The sequence below is a fragment of the Thermobia domestica genome, chromosome 5, assembly GCF_964235325.1.
Source record: "Thermobia domestica chromosome 5, izTheDome1.hap1.1, whole genome shotgun sequence".
Taxonomy (NCBI): Eukaryota; Metazoa; Arthropoda; class Insecta; order Zygentoma; family Lepismatidae; genus Thermobia; species Thermobia domestica.
The window spans coordinates 144,702,143-144,723,678 of NC_137458.1; the positions used below are offsets into that span (position 1 = coordinate 144,702,143).

General features: G+C 33.2%; 1 protein-coding gene across 2 annotated transcripts in view; it reads right to left on the minus strand.

Moving 5' to 3' along the window:
• Positions 1 to 21,536, minus strand: part of LOC145686148 (sodium- and chloride-dependent glycine transporter 2-like) — a 237,836-nt gene that overhangs the window by 31,005 nt on the left and 185,295 nt on the right. For both annotated transcript variants that reach the window (XM_081759141.1, XM_081759140.1), the window contains exons 2-5: positions 19,688 to 19,856; positions 14,159 to 14,293; positions 6,736 to 6,879; positions 4,273 to 4,492 (exon numbers count right to left, since the gene is read on the minus strand). In XM_081759141.1, coding sequence (XP_081615267.1) covers positions 4,273 to 4,492; positions 6,736 to 6,879; positions 14,159 to 14,293; positions 19,688 to 19,820 — 632 coding nt within the window. In that variant the 5' untranslated portion in view covers positions 19,821 to 19,856. The remainder of the gene's footprint in view (positions 1 to 4,272; positions 4,493 to 6,735; positions 6,880 to 14,158; positions 14,294 to 19,687; positions 19,857 to 21,536) is intronic.

Consider the following 21,536-nt stretch of genomic DNA (forward strand, 5'->3'; position numbering starts at 1 on the left):
TATTATATTTTGTTGAGTTGCATGATCTTTAAATTCCAAATAATCTTATTACTTCAAAATTGTCTTCATTATCAGAACAACAACTGTAATTCCCTGACTTTAAAGGACTTTTCAAGTAGAAAGTGGTGAATTATTTTTGTAATAAGTCAGTAAGATGCTAAAATATATTATAGTTAGCGGCACGTTCTAAATAATTATTGTAGAAAGACAGACAGAAATTAACTTTTTACTAAAGGATTAACAATCGCGCCGTGATAATGACTAACTCTATGGCCTATGGGACCCGGAGGTTCAATGCCGCGTTCACAAAAGCTCTCCACTGACTTCTATCCTTAGCCAATTGGATCTAGTTTCTACTTTGTATTCCTATCTCTGCGAGATCCATCTTAAAATTGTTTTCCCACCTGCTCCTAGGTCTTTCTAATGGTCGTTTTCTGATTGGTCTTCCAGTCAAGACTTTGAAAGCGTTTCTACTTTCTTCCATTCTAGCTACATGACCTGCCTACCTAAGCCTCCTAGACTTGATGACCCTAACAATGTTGGGTAAACCGTATAAATTATGTAGTTCCTCGTTATGAAGTTTCCGCCATTTCCAATTCCCGTTTCTCCTCGGTCTGAATATTCGTCTCAGGATCTTGTTCTGAAATACTTTCAGTCTATGTTCTTCCCTCAGAGTAAGCGACCATGTTTCGCAACCATACAGAACAACAGGCATGATTATCGTTTTAAGCATCAAATTCCTCCACAGAATTCGCGACGACAAGAGATTTTGAACCGAATAGTAACCCGAATTCCCTGCTTTTAGTTGATATTTAATTTCTTCGTGAATATGATTTTCGTCTGTTAATATTGATCCTAAATATTTGAAAGTATCCACTTTATCAAAAATATTATTTAATATTTTAATGCATCCATAATTTGCCATATTAAGGTCCCGACGCACTTCCATGTATTCAGTTTTCTCTGCATTTACTTCTAAACCCATGTCCCTGCAAGCGTTTAATAAGAGCTGTGCATTTCTTTCTATTGTTCTCCTATCATCTCCTATTAAATTTACATCATCAGCATATGCCATAACTTGGTGAATACCGTTAAACTCTAAGCCCTGGTTGCTATTTTTGATTTTCCTTATAGCGTATTCCAGAACAAAGTTAAATAATAATGGCGAGAACGGATCTTGTTTCAGGCCATTTTCGACGTGAAAGCTTGTGGACAAAAATTTTCCTACCCGTACTTTACTTTGGGATTCATTTAAACATATCTTAATTAATCTAATTAGCTTTCTCGGTATTCCAAGTTCTGTAAGAACGTTGTATAATGTTCCTTTCCTAACCGAGTCGTACGCATTTCTAAAATCAATAAATAGTTGATGTACCGGGGTATTGATAATGATTATTTCAAATTAATAATAAACTCCAACAATTTTGTGCAAATGTAAATTACATTTCAATTTATTTTAAGATATTAAGCATGGGCACATTATTGTCGAAATAAGAATGATGTTTTGTTCTGGAGTTGTTGTTATGGTGATATTTCATCCACTTCTCAAGTTACAGGCTATGATAGAACATGAGAAAGTTCACAGTCAAAACGTGGATGAAATATATCAATATAAACGTAATACCCAGGACAGAAGTAAATAAAGTTTCGAGTATATTTCAAGCACCCTTTACGCTACTTACACGTAGGCACATACGTGGAGTAGAAAGTTAATTATTTAATTGATTCTGAAACCTCAACTTTGCTCTAACACACAAATAAGAAGCAACTACATTAAAACTGAAGAACAGAAAAGTGCCAGTTGACGTGAAATGCAATTATGATGTTTCGAAAGAAGACTATTCTTTGTTTTGTTTTATTTTATTTTATTTCGTTTTGTGATGACGTCTGATCATTTAATTTATTATAGTGCAATTAAGTTTTATATATATAGGTATTAATTGCATTTGCTAACTTAGTTTACTGTTTTTGAGGACATTTTAGAGAAGTTGCTATTTAAAAGTTGTACAGTCCACAGCAAAAAACCTGCAACATGAGCATGTGAGTTTGTGAAACTATGCCTAACAGCGCAGGGAATCAACATGACGTCTAAGTGACATGAATCACGCTAGGAGAAACCTCGGCGTCCTCCCCTGTACACTTATTTTGGAGCTAAAGACTTCGTCGTTTCACAATAAACTTACATGCTCATGTTGCAGGTTTTTTGCTGCGAACTGTACATACATACATCATAGTCAGAAAGAATTAAAGTATGTTAAACTATATTATTAAATAATTTATCGTAGAGCTTGTGCCTTCATTGCAAACTCACCGTAATCCATTCCAAGCTAAAGAGATCGGAAAAAGGTGCAAGACCTGGCCAACGAAAATTCACAGTTACAAACACAGCTACTGTAATTACTGTAAGGTACACTTAGCGACAAAAGTTCTTTCCGTTAGATGAAATTAGTTTCGTAAATAATTTCCGAATGGAAGGACAATTTGAGTACAGTTTTCGGCAAATTAGAAAGAATGTAATTTTCTGTATGTTCGAGCCTTGAAACTCGGTGACACTGTGTACGTTCCACCGTTATTCCCAAATAAATTTTATCAAATGGAACGAACTTTTGTCGCTGACTGTACAAAGAAAGGAACTGAAGTAAGACTAATGGACCCAAAATCATGTACGGTAGTGTCACAGATGGTCTGACACCAGATTGGGTCAATTTCTTAATTTTAGTGCGCAAATATTTAAACAAAATTATCCAATATTTTGTACAATTAGATTAATCCATTTGCCATCCAATATAGCTATAAATTTTAATAATTTATCTACCAATTAGTGTTTTATTTACGATCTTCCTAGAGAAGGGGAATACACGAAGCTAAACGAATTCGTACATTTTCTAGAGAAGCAGAAGGAAATATACAACGTAACGCCATAGTGGAAAGAAATCTTATGACATGCAAACGAAATATATAATTTTTAGTGTACACTCACTATAAGGAAAATACACTAATAGAAATAGTATACATACTGATTAACTACTTTGATAGATTGAACGCAAAACGTCTAAGGAACAGTTACGAAATATTGATATACCAAGATTGGAAATTTTTAAAAATGGTTCGGACTTTTCCCAACAAATAAATCCATGTCAAAGCACAATTCTTAATTTGAAAATACTGAATGCAGAAAAATGCATAACACGATAGTAAAATAACTATTTTTGAGAAGCTATCAATATTTTACGATTTGCTTAATTCATATTTTTTGAAATAATTAGTGAAAGCAAGTCAGTGTACTCTCTTAATTTTTGTACACTGTTTTTGTAAGCTTTTTTTTTCCTAAATGAATTTTGATTGCTTTTTATTTATTTATTTTTTAATATTTAGTGTAAAAATATTTGGTGGTATCACTGAGGAGCTGTTCCTCGGAACCTATCTGGTGTGTTTCACAAACAAGGAAGGAATGTTGTTCATATATCGAAGTAAACAATCGAAGTAAACGATTGTAAGAGCTTAAGATAGTTCCTGAGTTCTCGTCCAAACTAGTTTCTCTGAGGGTTGGATTTTTCTTTTTCACATCGAAACTCAAGTAATGTAATCAAAGTTAAACACGATAAGTGGAATCATAAGGGACCGCGAACTTAAGCCCACTTGTAGTGAATCTTACTTTTCGAGTTTCTTACTTAGAAGGTTGAAATAGCAGATATCTCACTTATAGAGGTAATGTTGAAGGACAAAATTTCCAGTAAAATAGCGTTCTGTTATCTAAGTCTCACTCATCAGGTTTAACTGTACTAAAATTACCACATTATATGATATATCAAAAAAAAAAAAAAAAAAAAGTTATAGAAGAAATTTATCTTCAAGAGTATATTTTTCTTTCTTTATTGAAGTAAATTTCCTCGAATACAGGCTAAAGAGAATGAGTGATTGATGAAAGTGAATTATTACGAAATAATTTGTGAAATGAGAAATTGGAACGAAACTGGAGAGCTCGGGGAAAACCGACAAACATTATTTTATTCACCACAAACTCATTATCCGGGTATCGAACCAGGATCTGTCGCTCTAGAGGAAAGCGCTCTACCACTCAGTCATCGTACCCCTACGAAAGTTTAATAAAAGTTTATAGAAATTTTCCTTTGAGATCTAAAACATAATGAACAGTTACTAAGTTATTGATTAAAAGCCAATTATATTATTTTCTGTCAAATATTCTTGAGTAAGAAATTACTTTGAGAGTTATTTTATTGTTTAGCGAGAACAAACTTATGTTCACCTTACTTAAAGTAGTCTTCACTGGCTAAGATTCGCTTCAGAACGTTCTTAACAGCTATGGCAGAAGTGGAATTCCCACAGTAGCTGGCGTTGAGCATCACCAATCCTTTGGAAGAACATAAATCTTGCACATAGTGACACGAGCGGTTGAAGAACGTTACAGGATTCAAATCACTGCCATTCATTTTCTCAATACATTCCATATTCTGTTGCTCACTGTAACAATCTAAGAAAAGACAGAAGAAACCTTAAATGAAATATTCTTAACTAAGATTCAGATAAAAATATTTACAAATTTTAGACATAAGAATGAATAATAGAAGTGTAAATTGTTATAGTCTAATACTCTGCACAGTTGCCCAGAGAAATCGAAGCTGGTATTTTTGGCTACTCAAGACATATCTCAAGTTTGTACAGGATAAATATTGCAATAAAAACCCATAAATTAATAAATTCTAGACCTTCGAAAATTATACTGATTTATTTTGTATCATTTATACATATTCCAATCGAACCACGTTAATATAATGTCACTTACACAATATTTGATTTTTTAGCTTAAAAACTGCATTGGTTACTTTAAATTCAGCAAACTTAAGTCGTAAGCAAAATTACAGCTATTAATTATTGTAGATTACATTACACACATCTACACCGGTATTTGCTACATGATTGGATAGGATTAGATTGAATTGACTGAAGTTTTATATTCCTTATCAGCACCTCTGTATGAGATGAGAATTATTGTTTCAAGTGAAATTCGAATCATTACTCTGATATTTATTCGACGCTTAGTATTTCCTACCGAGAATCGAACTCGGGACTATCCTCACATAAATCATCACTCTCGGATGATTGTTATATGGTTAAAGTTCACTCATATACGTATCTATTATCAAATAGTGGAAGCATCCATTTACTGGATCTCGTAATCTTGGTGAGTTAGTAACACTGAACATTCTTGCACCACGATTATCTTGTGTTAGTGCTGTATTGGGATGTACACGAGTGTGTGTGTACAATAGCTCACACGTTGGTGGTACAAAATGAGAGACCATTCCGATTTTCCAAGAGAAAGATTGTGTAATGCAGGACCGCCAGTCTGTTACGTGTATGAAAGGCATAGGTGCCCAAGGTGACGATAGTATGGTCCCTTTACTTAGATATTGTATACTGTAAATGCATTGAAAACTAGAGTTCGCTTGGGGCCACTATTTAATATTATTCAATTGAGCTAATCTTTCTCATGAGTAACTTTGGTCTGATATGGAACCATTTTAAGAGGTGAGGCTCAAGAAAACTCGGAAGTCGACAACTTTATTATCGGTATTAAACAAATAATTAAAGTTGACAGTAGATACATAATACTTTTATATTAATGAATTGGCGTAGTGTAGATGCCTACGTAAAGTTAATCTACCTACCTAGGTATAAATATTTAATGAAGAAGCTACAAAAATTAGTACGAAAACTTAAGGGGAAGAGTGGATACAGTTAGTACAGATTAGAGACTTCAATTTAACATGGATTATAAACGCTTTTCATCATACATGGTGTTTATGAGCTCAATATTAAATTTCAAAGTTGATTTCTTGTGCCAAAAAATAAATAAATAAAATAAAATAAAATATGATGAACATGAGTCAGAAAATACCTTCTTCTGAGTAATAGACTGCCGAACGTGTGAAAGAGCACGTTTTAAAACGCCCTGGATTGAAAACTGTGGGACCTATCGCAAACAATTCAAGAAAGTACAGAGAAATTAGTATGGATTCTATCTAAATATCCATGCTTCACAATTTTTCAGTACCGGTGTAAATGAATTGTATAAAGTAATTTTGGGTATGGGGATACACTTTTAAGTAATCGTTGCATGTGTACCAGAGGATTGTGAAACATGACTATTTAGACAGAGCACGTACACTTCCCATGTAATTCTTTGAACACTTGAAACAGATTCCATAATTTTCAAGGGACGTAATACGTAATGTTAATAGTATTTTTTTAATGGCACAATACTTCAATGTAGACAACATATATTTATTTTAATGTAGCTGTACTGAAAACTTCATAAGCGTATTAAAATTATAATCTATTATATTAATAATTGATTTTCCCATGGGGCTTTTAAGTATTAATAGCCTATAATAAATTACAACGTTAATATGTGCATAAAGCTCTCATCGGTACAGTCAAATGAACATACATATTTACTGTTCTATATTCTGTCGTTTACTATTCTATAAGTATTGTAAAAAACCTAGAGATATATTATAAAAGCATTTATGACACTTCAATCGAAGCTCTTAATCCACACTAGCAGTACTACTGAAGTTGAAAATTTGTAAGAAGTTGTGAGAACGTTTTTATCTAACAAAATACCGTTAAAATACAAGAAGACACTGTCGCAAACAACCACTTAGATGCGAGCTTATATTTTGATTTTCTAATATTTTCGATTTTACTTACATTCTGTATTGTAATCATGATCACATCTTGCCCAGCCTAGTTCACTGCTAAAAGAAGCGAAAGTGTAAAATAACGTCCACGCCACAATTACATTGTAGTACAAGGAAACTACGAATATCACCCATACGCTGGCATATCCAACTCCTGAAAAATAATAAGAAGTCTCATTAGGTTAGTGATAAACATTAGATAAAAACAAAATTTTAATTTTCTTAACGAATAAAAAGGAGTGAATTTAATTCTTTCTTTGATAGTCTAATCGACAATTTTATTTGAGTTTAGCGTGCCATTCAACGGTGAGGCTATATGAGAGGAGGGATCCAAATCACATGAGCTCCCTCCGGGAATCGAATCAAGGTCTCCTGCGCCAAAGGCATGTACGCTATTTACGTAGTCACGAGGGAGCTGTGAGTCTAATAGACGTATTACTTTCATACTTGCAATGAGGCATTATCTTATCAAGTTCTTTTACTCAAAATAGTTTGATATCTGGGAGCATTGGGTTGAAGTTACCATTCCCTTAATTAAAAACGCGTAAGACTTTCAGCGATCTTAAATTTGACTTACACCAAGTACAACAGTCATGATATGTATACTAAAGTTTAGCTACAAAATTGCTTGTTTGTTTCATCTCAAATTCCAAACTAGTTTGAAGTTATATCTAGTCAAAAATTATCATTATTATATACATTCTTTTTAAATTTGTACCTTGTGTCAGTGGCTAAATTGGAAACCAATTTTAGCAAACTGGTAATAATTTTAAAAAATAAATGAAAATAAAACCGAATAGATGTTTAAGTAAATACTGTTGATTAAAATCATCTTCATCTTTCTCTTCTAAACCGCAGGTTGGTGGACAACATGGACATTTTAAAACTTTTCTCTCCCTTGGGAGAGCTGTTTTATATTTTGATAAGGTCTTTTCTTTGTAACTACATCTAGATATTCTATCTTAATCCTTGGTCTTCCTTTTCCTGGTTTTCATTCTGCCTTTCCTTCTATCAACACGGTGATCCAATCGGAGTGCCGAATAAGATGGCGAAGCACACTCTTTCTTCTTTTTCCAATTATCTTCATGATCTGTCGTCCTTCATTAGCTTCCTTTAGTACGTCTTCATTCCTTTTCCTTTCGGTCCATAATATGCTTAGCATTCTGCGTTTCAAATGCTTCCAGCTTGGATATTTCAGCTTTTCTTAATGTCCACATCTCCGATCCGTAAAGTGCCACGCTCCATACCAGGACCTTAATAAATCGTTTTCGAACGTCCAACGACACATTTCTTGATGTTAGCAGTCCTCTTTTCCTATTGAATACTTGTTTAGCCTGCGCTATTCTTGAACTTACCTCTTTTTCACTTCTTCCGTCCGAGGATATTAGACTTCGTAAATAGAACGTCTCAACGTCTTCGATTTTCTCTCTATCTTGTCATCTATCTTTGCTCCTTCCTGTCCTGCTCTTGTGCACTTTATCACTTTGGTTTTCTCATTATTTATCTTCATTCTGCATGTTTATCCAGTTAATCCTTCAGGTTTAAAAATTCTTTTCGTTCTTCGTTATTACTGCTGTCATCAGTAAACCTTATTGTGCTGAAAACCTGCATTTACTTGTATGCCTTTCTTGTTTTTATCAAAGAATTCTTCCATAGCCTGTTCTATATAGATGTTGAAGAGAAGAAGTTTATCTAGTTTTATTCAATCCACTTAGTACAGTTGTTTTTTTTTTTTTTTTTTTTTTTTTTTTTTTTTTGTAAAGAGCTGGTATGTTTTTTGGCATCCAAATTTACCACCAGTATGCCCAACTAGCTTATACGGAATCAACTTTACTATTTATTTGTTTGTAAACGTATCGAAAGAAACATTTGTTAAGTTTTGGACAAGTCGTTTGTATACCTAAAATTATGTCATTTTTCAAAATCCGAAAACCAAACTAAACCAAACTGAAGGTAGCTTTTCTTTTAAATTTTGTAATAAACTTAATCGTTCTATCATGCAATTATGTATAGTTAAGAATTGATAAGGAAGTTTTCAGACCGGAAATATTTGTCTTACTTAATTTGGTTATATTATTGTATAGAGCTTCTAATCAAAAAGGTTTTTAATTAAGATAGGAATTTTTTTCGGAAAAGTAAATAGCAATGCAAATGTAAATTGTAATTTGCAGTAATTTAATATCACTATACAATAATATGTATAAGAGTGAATGTTTAAATTAAAACATTTCTTTAAGAGTCTAAAATAAAAGGTAAAATACACGTGGTATACTGCAATTGTCACATCTATTAGCTTTTATGTGTAAATATATAGCATAACAAAGTTGATCTTGCAAACTATAAGAGAAAAAATCACAATTTAAGCATTTTTATTAGTATGCAACTATGACACCTAACATATAATTAATATTTCGTTATGGACAAGTGAGGGGGACAATGTACTCCATACATCCATGAATATGTTATGAATCGTGAAACATTAACCAGAGTAAATTTTACTAAAGATCTGGGTGTATGGCTAAACAGCAAACTTACATACGAATTACACATTGAAAAAGTAGTTAATGAATCTTATAAGGCACTTGGTTTTGTGCTACGAAATTCTAAAGTTTTAAATAATATTCAAATTGCATTCAAGCTATTTAATAGCTATGTAAGAAGCAGATTAGAGTACGCAAGCGTGGTATGGAATCCTTTTTATCACTGTTACATTAAGAAAATTGAAAGAATTCAAATTAAATTTTTGCGACATATGTATTACAAGAAATATAGAAGATCTTCATATGAAGAAAATATTTCTTATGATAATTTAGTTAATGAATTTACTTGTGACACATTGGAATTAAGGAGAGAAATAACAGATCATTTATTTTTGTATAAAATTGTAAATGGCCTTCTGGAATGTGATGAGTGTTTACAACTATTGAGCTTCAATGTTAAAATGAAGGCGTTCCGTAATCGGCAACCATTCTATTGTAAGAAATCTAATTCAGTGTCTCATCAAAACTCACCACTTATAAGACTCTCCAGGAAACATAATAATGCCATTAAAGGAAAAAATGAAATTGATTTTGCAATGACAATGAAAGTATTTATGGCGAATTTAAGGGAGAATTTAAGTACATGAAATAATAGTACTTGTAATTATGAATAACGCCAAGTATTACTAAATTTAGAAATTATTTTGAAATATTGAATTTATATTGCCTTAAAGAGATTATATACATGAAAATACACAACAATAAGTTTTTGCTTTGCTTCGATTTATTGTGTTATTTTATTCCTTAAGTCTTTTTTTCTTATTTATGCCTATTGTAATTGGAGCTTAAGCTCTGTTATAGGTGATAGAAAATAAAATAAAATAAAATTTTCTGGCTCATATTACAACATAAAACTCGTAATAATATTATGCCACAATAAATAAGGAAACAGTTACATCCATGGCTAAATGAAGCAAATAGAGAGATTTGAGTGACATCAATCCAATAACTATTTTCATGAGCACCTGTTAGAGAAATAAATGATTTTAAAAACTTGAAACAAGTGTTATCACAATTCAGCTACAATAAAATTGAAATTATCTCTACATAATCTTAAGATCAGAAATTTTTAAATATGCCAGTATTCGTCAGTGAGAGCAAATTGCTTGAAGAGAGCCTCGTTTCTTCATGGAGACCATAAAGAACCTCGCCAACGTAACTGAACTTGCTGTTGCCATTAATCTGAATGATCTGACTAAACTTCGAGAGCAAGTATTAGAGTCACAGACCACTTCCCTGATAGGTATTGCATTAGATTGTCCCACTGTCCAAGTAAATACTCTTTGTATATCTTTGGTTTGGAAACCCTTATATTTTGACGTTAGACGATTTACAACTAACTTAGTCTTGTTCCAAGAGAGAATACAACAGTGTACTTAGTGTTTGTAGCTTTCCTTAAGAAAATTTCCCTCGACTGACATAAAAGTGTTTTTCCTGGTAAGATAGTGAAATCGGTCCTTAATCCAAATTGAGTCGTTATTGACCCAAAATGTTAGTTTTGACTTAAAACCACCCCAAAAATTTTCGACTCCTATCCCCACCCCTCACCGAATTATCGTATGCTCAAAATTTATTATTATTTTATTCTGCTAGGAGTGGTCCAAATAAATTGAAACTTTCATAGATTGTAGATACTATGTAGGTGTAAATGTGATTTTTTTTTTTTCGAAAAAATCGATGCGTATTTTCTTGTTCATTGTGTGTTGAAAAATTTAAAACATCGTATAACAATTTTTTTTTGGGAGGGGTGGTCGTTGATTTTTTTTTGTTCAAAATGTTATAATACCCTAAGGTACAACATACTTTTTTCAGGGTAACATTGTGATGGTAACATTGTCAAAAAAATAAAAACTGAAAATACATGTTCATTCAGGATTTTTTTTTTTTTTTTCATTTTAGGACCCTCAAAGTCAAAACTCCGAACACTTCTTTGCCAGAGTTCACGATTTTCCTTTCTCTTTCGTCACTAATTTATTTAAAACAGGTTCTAAAGTTGAAAATATTCCAATCAACGAAGCCAGGGACGAAGATTGAATCAATTATCGCAAAGTATGAGAGTTTGGTTTCTGATTTGTTCTCATTATAAGAGATAAGTACCTTATTGCTTTGTATGTTAAAATAAATGAATATGTATAGTGAATAAGTTTACTCAAACATATGTAAAATGAAAATGAAAATGAAATCTTTGAGTTTTACGTCCCACGGTTATGCCGATTAGGCTAAAGAAGATGGTGATGAGAAATGAATGAAATGATGGAATGAGAAAGTGGGAGAAAACAGGAGAACCTCGAGAAAACCCACGATCACGGTGTTTGCCCACTACAAAGTCCACACGGTGCGAGCTGGGATCAAACCAGGGACCCCAAGCACCGGAGAATCCAAATATCGTTTTGTCTTGTTTTTCTCTTAAATTAAATGTGTTTTTGTTTTGAGTTTTTAACTCTTGAACTTCATTTTTGTACATTAAAACATTAATTCCGTGATTCTTGCAGTTTGGATACAATTGTACCCAAAATTGCTAATTAGAAAAACACAGCTGCAATTATGTATAAAATAGATTTCAAATTGGTCTTTTGTAAAAGAAGCATTATAATAAATAACAGGCAAATTTGGGGGAAAAAATGTAAAATGAGGTTTTGGTACCCGAAAAAATGCTACAAGGAGCGTTCTAAAGTAGTCTTTTCAAATTTTCAGTTGGATTCAAAGTTTTGAATCCAATCAATTTGAATCAACAGACGATTTCACTAACTCACTAGGAAAGAACCTCTTCCCATTTTTTATCAAATTTTTCCTAGTTTGTTGAGCGTCCAATTCCTATGACAGAAGTCATGTGATAAGATTAATTTAACTATATTAAAAGAAAGTTCCAACCATATTTGTTTTGTTCATTTATTTCTTGCTTCTATTTCTTTTACTGTTTTCTTCATTTTTTTTTTAAACAGAAACCACCCAGTCAAGAATAGCTCATTTCTGAAGACGAAAAAAAAGTTTCAACATTTATATTAGTCAACTAGTCTACGTGGCGATAATTTCTCTGGATTTTCAAGTTTTATCGAAAAAATCCCTTTTCCCCTTTTTGCTAAATTTACCTACGAAATTATCCTTGATTAAGTAATTTTCTCTCAAACTACGAACACTGTGCACTTAGTGCACCAGGTCAGATTAAATTCTAGGCAGTGTTGTGATTATTGGTGGAAAAACACAGCATCCGTTAGTTTTGTCCGGATGTTATGTTTCCTCCTATGTGTAACGTTATTGTGCTTTATTTTTTTATTTTTAAAGTAAATTTATAACTTTCAAAAAGATGAAGCTGGTTGAAAGTGAATAAATGTTTCAAGGATGTTATGAATCTGCATAAAGCAGAATCTTGTTCTGCAGCAATTAAATAAATAAATAAAAATAAATAAATTAATCGATCCTTTCACGTTATACTTTGAACAAGTTCTATTATATTTTTTCACCATTTAGTTGCACTTATAATCTATCTACTTCAGTTTAAAAGTCACATTTATCTGGATGTAAAATTAAAAAAGAAAATAACCAGGAGACTAAATTGAATTATTGACTGGAATTTAATATACCTTTTTTAGAATCGAAGCTGTGTAAATCAAGACAAGTCATACAGCTTAAAGCAGTTTGTATCATCTGCAAGTAACCCCATGGTAATTAAACTTTGGGACAACACGATAACCAAATTTGAAGTCAGGATTGTGCATACATACACAAAACCTTACAGCTAACTTGTTTATCAACGCTGATTTAAATAAATAAACCTGCTAAGTTGAGTATTATGATTATAACTCCATATATAACATTATGATTATAGCATTATTCCATCAAGAATATCTTTAGGTCCTGGAATGTATTCTTCGTATAAATTATTTAATATATGATTGAGTTCATTTATAGACAGTATTGACCTACTCCGATCACGATCAAAATTATTCTTCGACTATTACAATATTGAATTAATTTTAGTTGAAACATTATTCCTACATTGATTCAAGGAAAACACATCTAATATTGATTATTGTTGATTTTAAGTTTAATGTCCGTTTCAGCACGGAGGCTATATGAGACGGAACTTACTGATTAATGTGGAATCCGAAACACATGAATTCCGCTGGGAATTGAACCCGTATCTCCCACGCCAAAGGCGCGTACGGAAACTGCTTAGCCACGAAGAAGCTCAACACGTATTTAATAATATTATATATGTTTCTCTCTTTTCGGTGAGTAATGTAAGCCAAATTTGTTTTATGCAGAAACTTTTTTTTTTAACTTAAACTAATAGCTTAAAAGTTCATCTAACGAATTTTTAAAAATGTATTAAATACTTTAAGGCACTTATTTTATTCTGCAGTTTGCAATGCTTTCATTGTGCATAAACTACGTGTTTACTTCTTCCTGGTATCAGTTGGACTGTCTTTCTACTATTCCTGTAACAGTATTTGATGTTGCAGTAACAATTTATCATATTAAACTAACACATATTTTCCAGATAAAATAATTCTAATGAAGTATATGTATCCATAGCGTACGCTGAATTTCATCAACGTGAGTGTTCAATATATTTCTCAAATGGAGGCTTAAAATCTCGAAACCTAGCTTGAGTACGTTATTGATGAATATTAATTAAAATTCTGTCAAATTTTCATTGTCTATAATGAACAAAATAATAATTTTCATTTTATTTGTAGAAAGTGGATGAAGATACAAATCATGAATAAAAAAGAAAAGCAAAATAAATTAATTATAAATCAGTGTTTATGTTTTGAGAGCATCACCATTGTACAGCTGAATTATTTAAGACATTAGTAGGTTTAACAAGAATTGAAGATTGTATGAATTTGATTATTTATTTAGGTTATGTTTATCGAAATGTTAACTTACCATGAAAGAGTGGAGCCATTTTTTGAAATATTTTATTTGGTCCGAGGCTTGCATATTGTCCAATTGCTAGTTCTAGAAAGAACAGTGGAAGACCCGTTGTGAAAAGCATAATGGCGTATGGAATCAGAAATGCACCTGAAAAAGAAAATTAGAAAAATATTAGGGCTATGTTTAAATATTAGAATATTGTGCAAAATGTATTGCACAGTATCAGATAAGATATCTAGCGTGCATCCTTGGGGAATATTGTAGTTAGTTGATAATTGGAAATTAACGCATAAAGGACAATGTTTACTTTTATATCTGCTTTCATACTTTGTTTTACATGAAGCCCAACCAAGTATACGTAACACTGTCACTATGAGATAGTACTCAAGTAATACCATATTCAGTATTTAGGATGTCACCAAAATGAGGTATCTCTAAATACTGCTATATTAATTAAGTATTGCAAGGATTAGTCCTAAGTCTTGCAACATTCTGATACGTAACATAATTGTATTTATTATATTACAATGAAAGTATGTAAAAACATTCAAAGTATAGCCCTTCGTGCTGGATTGTCTGCAGGAATCTTTCTGCCAGTTTCTCGATTCCACGTTGATACAAGTTCTTAGAAGCAAAGAAGTAATTCACTGCTGTTTCCACCTGTGTTGGTTGGTGAAACATCGTGATTTCAGAAAGTGCGCCACGGAACCAAACAAGTAGTAATTCGAAGGGCCAACGTTAGGACTGTATACCGGGAGTGGCACCAGTTTGATGTCATCAAATTCCTGAAATTCTAGTTGTGTTTTTTTCGAGTCATCTGTGGGTTTTCGTTATCCTGTTGCAGCAGAGTGCGCTTCCAGTTTACCAATGCAGATTGTTTTACTAATGCAGAATAGTTTTGGCGTAGTGCAGCACACTGCACCAAATGTTCGGAATATAGGTCAGCATTGATGGTACGATCGTTAGGAATGAACACTAAATGAACTAACGTCCCATAGTTCCACCACACAAAATATAACCACACCACAGAACCCTGTTTGACAACCGGTTCTAGAAATTGGTCCTTGCTCAACCACTGTTTTTGCACATTCGAAATAGGGAAAAACGCCCACTTTTCGTAGCATTTGACAATCCGTTTCAGGAAAGATAAATCAAGCGAATTTTGCAGCAGTTGTCGGCACATATCTACTCTCTTCTCGGTATAACCTGGAGTCAATTCATGTGGCACAATGTAGCAGCTCCTGATGGTATTTCCGAGTTCGTGATGGTAACGCATTATATTCGACTGGGATATGGCGAGTTGGTTTGAGAATTGTCGTCTGCCGGTAGATGGATTTTCCTCAATGGTGTATCATATGACCTTGGAATCTGTTACTCTAGGGCGACCAGATCTTGACTGATCTTACCAGCGGATCTTGTCAGCAACCTGCGCGACATTTCTGAACCAACGATTTGCTGTGCTGTGATTCACTGCATCTTTTTCTTTTGCATGACAAATGTCTTGGGCTGCTGTCGCAACATTCTGTCACGGTTAGAACTTATACAGTATTAGCCGTTGTTGAGCACTCAATCATCACTGTCAATAAAAAATTGACTTAAGATACTGACGGAGTAGCGGCCTCACTCTTAAATAGTCCGTTTGTCACACTACCTTTTGGTCCAGTTTGATCTTGTACTTACGGTCGAGGATACACTCACCTGCTGTTTGAATTGTGGAAATATTGCAACACTTACGACCCTTCCTTGTAATTGTATTTGTTATATAAGGGACGAAAGGTACGACTATATCCAAATTCCCGAATTTTTCAAGGAGGACGAGTAGAACACTGATAATTTCAGGGAAGACATATCTCCGATCGTGCTCAACGCGGGTTTCCAGTATTTTTCCAGTGCTACTTTCATCCCTATATATTGGAAGTTCCTCTTCCCACCCCGGAAAATTGTTTTGAAACCATTAATAGTAGTAAATCTATAGTATGTAGTGCGTGTAGAAAGAATGCCCTTAATTAAAGGAATCGTTTGGACTTTCCATGGCCCCGATTTCGGAATGGTTAACGTTTATCCTAATACATACAATAATAACAACGGTAGGTTATACATACAACATATAATCCGTGTATGGAAGAAAAATGTTTGAAGAAATTAGAAAGTTCTAAGTGTTCACATAATTCAAGTATTTTTGACGGGTCTGCGTTCGTATTTTTCTCTTAAGCACTACATGTTCTTCAACAATATTCGAAAGAGGAAAATTTCAGTAAAAGTACCGTTATTTTATACAGGTACGTGGGTAGATCAAAAGATATCAGCGTATGTAAATCTGATCAATTGCAAATAAAACTACATATTATTTGTCCTCCAGGGTAATGAATAATGAAACTGTGAACTATGCTATAGTACCTTCAATGAAGCTATGGAAAATGTATCCATCACCGAAGGGTTAAAGATAAATAAGTTTTAAAACAAAACGCGAGAAAATTTAAACAAGATGGACACATCTAGTAAATGAAATCACTTACTGGTGAATCCAAGACAAAAAGTAACAAATTATGGTTATCGCTCTACCACTCAGCTAGCGTATGAATATTTATAATCGCATTTGAAACCACGCCTTAAAATAGTAATTTTCATACGAAATAGTTACGCTTTTACTACAATGCTCATGCTCGATAAAAAAAAAAAAAAGCTTTGAAACTGTTATAATGACACAAAGATGTTATCGAGTATTATGCAATCCTCAAGGTCTTCATATTTTATTTATTTTTAAGATTTATGTAAGTTTTTTATATAACTACTAATCAACGTAGAAAGTCTAATCATAGATATGTACATAGTTAATATCAAAATTTAAGTTATACACTATTGTCTCCGTAATCCGAACGTCCCAGAACTCATTCAGCTTGGAAAAATTCGTGAGCATTTTGCCTCGGAATACGAACGCTGCTTTGAAATCCAAACGTCCAGCACACTTTCTGTTTGTGCATACATGTCCTTCACATTTCGGTCACCTACACTCTTTGTAGTTCAATTTGTTGTCGTAAAATACTGGCAAATTCTCATATAATTGTAATTTTTGCTGCTAATTTTATGCATGCTTTTGTACTAGTTTTGTGTGTTATATTTTATATAACAAGTGTTTTCGCAATGATTCATATTTTCAATTTTCATGAAGAATGTTCACTTTTATTCAAGTATTATATTATTTCTGATATTTTACCTTAAAATCCAGTGTAAATGGACTTAAAATCCAGTTCATTGTTAAAATAGTTTTGAAAATTCGAGCTCGTGAGGTTCAGGTACAGATTAATCCAGTTTGTATTATTTTAAAGGAGAAAAAAATCTTGGAACTCCAGAGGGTATGGAACGAACTACAAGATTCATATTCCAAGGTATCATTGTACTTTATAATTATAGTACAATAACCAGGTTTAGTGAATGGAAGTTATGAAGTTGTTTTCCCTAAATTTAAGGAAATATTTTTGTTTTAAGTACGTTCTTTCGCAAATTGATAAACTAAGGTTTTAAAAACTCCAATAAACAAATTTATTTACAAGGAGTTTGACGCAAAATTATGCGGAATAAGAAATTCTGCTACTGCTGTCATAATCACCATGTAAAGTATATTCAATGTAACTCAGACCTACCAGTCTAGTCCAACCTGGACGGAATCATGGTAATGTTAAAAGTAGAACAATTAATATTGTTCAAACTTTACAGAATAATTTGATCAAGAAAGAATAGGAAATTCTTGAATCTGCTAATGTTCAATACATGATTTAGTTTCTCGCCCAGTATTCATCCGGTGTATCCTCGACAGTACAATTAAAGCATGGAGACGAATTTGAAGAGTATTCCCTGAGTTTCACTAAGAAAACGGCTCTTTGCCATATACTGAAAAACGCGATTAAAAAATATGTTGACAAGAATAATGAACACTTTTGATGTGATTTTTCTTAACAAAAGTTACAATAAGGGAAATAGTATCCCAGATATTCTATATAACCACATATCTACACTTTTCTCCAAAGCAAAATTTAATTTTGACTTTCTACTGAAAACTGTAAAGGCTTGAAAAGAATCCAATTTTGATCATTCACCATTGTCCAATATGATACATTGTCTAAAGTATTTGAACCCCTTCTTACCCTCAGGATAAGCCAAATGATAAAAATTTGTAATGTAACCAACTTCCACCCTGTACACCTTCATAACGAAGGGAAATGAATTTAGACAAACTTAATCGCTAGTTTCATTATCATCTCTCTCTGACCCCGGAAACTATGGATTGGAGACTAATATAAGTAGTTTTCGATTATTTTTACGTCATTTCCTTCCTACCCTGACCTCTCACCGCCTATATCAATGAATGATGAATTTAGACTTAAACGTCATTGTGAGTGTCACTATTTCAAGCAATCCAGATACTAAGATTTGGACACTAATATCAGTCGTTTTTGATTATTTTCCCTACACTCTCACACATCAGCCTCATGCCGAAAATGGAATAAAATCCAGGGTCAAATATTATGTATTTCAGAACAACACCGACAACGTTTGGAAGGTGATTCCTGACACCAAGATAAGACAAAAAAGTATAGACTAACCTGGGTGCACAAATGCTTCCTTTTGGAGTTATAGACTGCCGAAAACATAAAAAAATAAATAAATAAATAAATTTAAAGGTCCATAGCTCGAAAAGTGAGGGACCTACCGTAGTCAGGTCAAGACTTCACTTAGAAACTATTATGTCCCCTATCCAAAAATCCATGTTTCAGAATCCTACGGTACTCACATAACAATTTTTATAGAAGGAGTTTGGCTACGGTCATATAATTTGAAGTACTCACCAACCCCCTCTATAAAAATTGTTGCGGAAGTACCGCAGGATTCTGAAACATTGATATTTGGATAAAGCACATACTAGTTTCTAAGTGAAGTCTTGAGCCAACTGCGGTAGGTCCCATAGTTTTGGAGCTATGAACCCTTAAAATTAATTTTTTCATGTTTTCGGCAGCCTATAACTCTGAAAGGAAGCATTTGTGCACCCAGGTTGGTTTATACTTTTTGTCTTATCTTGGTGTCAAGAATCACCTCCCAAACGTTGTCGGTGTTGTTTTGAAACACCCTGTATCCATATTTGAAACGCCCGTCGTTTGCTGGTCTTAATTCAGAATCTAGATAAACGGAAGGAAGAAGTAGCTTTCTACAACCATTCCATTACACAGTGTTTATTATCTGCTATTATGTAAACCCGCAACACCAAAACGTAATATTGGTTGCATATATGGGAGGCTTTCTTGGAAAACAGCCCAAAATGTACACTTTAATCTTGTGTTAAATTTTCCGATACCACAAATCGAAAATAAGATGGCTTCGCAGGGGATTGGATCTGGTGAAGAGTTATCCATGTGCAAAATTTGGTGGCTTTAGGTAACTCCTTTCTATGAGAAAAGGTGATGACACAGAGAGACATATACCCACATACACATTCTATTATTAATAAAATATTATTTAAAAGATGTTAAATATTGTAAATAAACTTACCACCACCGTTTCTGTAGCAGAGATAAGGAAACCGCCATACGTTGCCTAAACCAACTGCAAATCCAATGCATGAAAGGAGAAATTCACAAGGGTTCGCCCAGGAACCTCGTGATGGATGATGTTCTGCTGACATGGCTATTAACTACTGTTGGCAAATATAGAAAGTTTCCTGGAATGAAGAGAATTTTACAATATTAGCGTTACATATAGCTGCTAACATTTCTTAATAACATTTTTTTTTTAAATCATACATAAAACTTAATTATCACGTAAACTACTCACTTTTTGCTCTGACTTTTACGTACGTCAGAAATGAAGTAAAAGGCTAGGATTAGCAGTACCCTTTTCAATTTTTCCAATTGTGTTCCTGAAAGTTACGCCTAACAAAAGTTAAAAATAAAATAAAATAAAAATAAGGCGAAGTCATCCACATCAACTTTTTATATTCCCTCTTCAACTTTGTTCCTAACTACACGCCTATTTTATATATCATATTTAGAGCACTTCAAGAAGAAAAGTTGTTCTTTGCCACAACCATTTACATTAAAACTGAGGATTGAAGTTAGACTGGAGTTTAAGATGATTTGATTTGATTTCAAAACATTTATAGCAATATTAAAACACATAAGTAATTGTAATGCGCTCTATTATGAATTGTTAATACTCGGTAGCTGTTTCATATTGTACCAATATATTCTTACAATATCCGTCGAACAAAATAATTATTTGAATATATTAATTGGTTCGAATAATGTACTCGGATAAGCATATAATTATTTCAATAATGACCAATCGTATTGTAAGCTCATCTGGTTGGGATCCAACCAGGTCTATGTCAGTGTAAGTCTTACATAATCTCGGTGCTGATGAAGGATATTAAACCAACCAATTTGATAAACAGCAATTACTTACCTATAGCACTATTTAGCACGTGTATTATTTGTGGTGTGTGTGGTAGCCAAGCATTTTGTGCCTCTAACTTTTGCTTTTTTATTTTTTTTATTTTTTAAGGAGAGAAATAACTAAGTTTAATGAGTAAAATAGTACATCTAACCCAGAATTTTAGGATTCAGCATTGTGAACCAATGTAAACTCAGAAGAAATGAAATCTAAGCTTTACATCCCACGAATATGTCGACTAGGCTAAAGGAGACTGTGATTATAAGAAATTAATGAATTGGTGGAATGAAGAAAGTGAGAGGAACAGGAAACGAGAGAACCCCGAGAAAGCCCACGCACACGGTGTTTGTCACCCCAAAGCTTACTTGCGCGAGCTGGGATCGAACCAAAGACCCGATGCACCAGAGGTGAACGCTCTACCACTGAGCCACCGCGATCCCGTAAACTCAGAAGAGTACAGCACCCTACTCCTCGTGAGGTCATTGAAGGGAAGAACTACAGCGAAGAAGCGGATGTGCTAATCATATATATCTTTCTATCAACATGTTGGTCACAGCAACTGCCTTTAGTACTCTACGGAGCACAGATCGATATCTTTTTTCAAGACCAATGGGATTGATATCTCGATTTTTTTATATGTACCTATTTAGTCCATTTGTAGTTTATAAATTTGCAACTCTGCCCCCCCCCCAAAAAAAAGCTGTATTTAGTCATGATTCAAAACCAGCTTTCTTCGGAGAGCTTCAATAAGATTATTAGGTTTAATAAAATAATTCGATACTTATATGCATGGTCAAGTACTATGATATTTAAATAGATATAACAAATATAACAAATAGATGTAACATGGAAAGAAAAACACGGCAAAGACATTAAGCTTATGATTAGATGTAATATATATTTAGAAGTAGAGCGCAGATGGTATAGCGTCTACCTGCCAATCGGACAG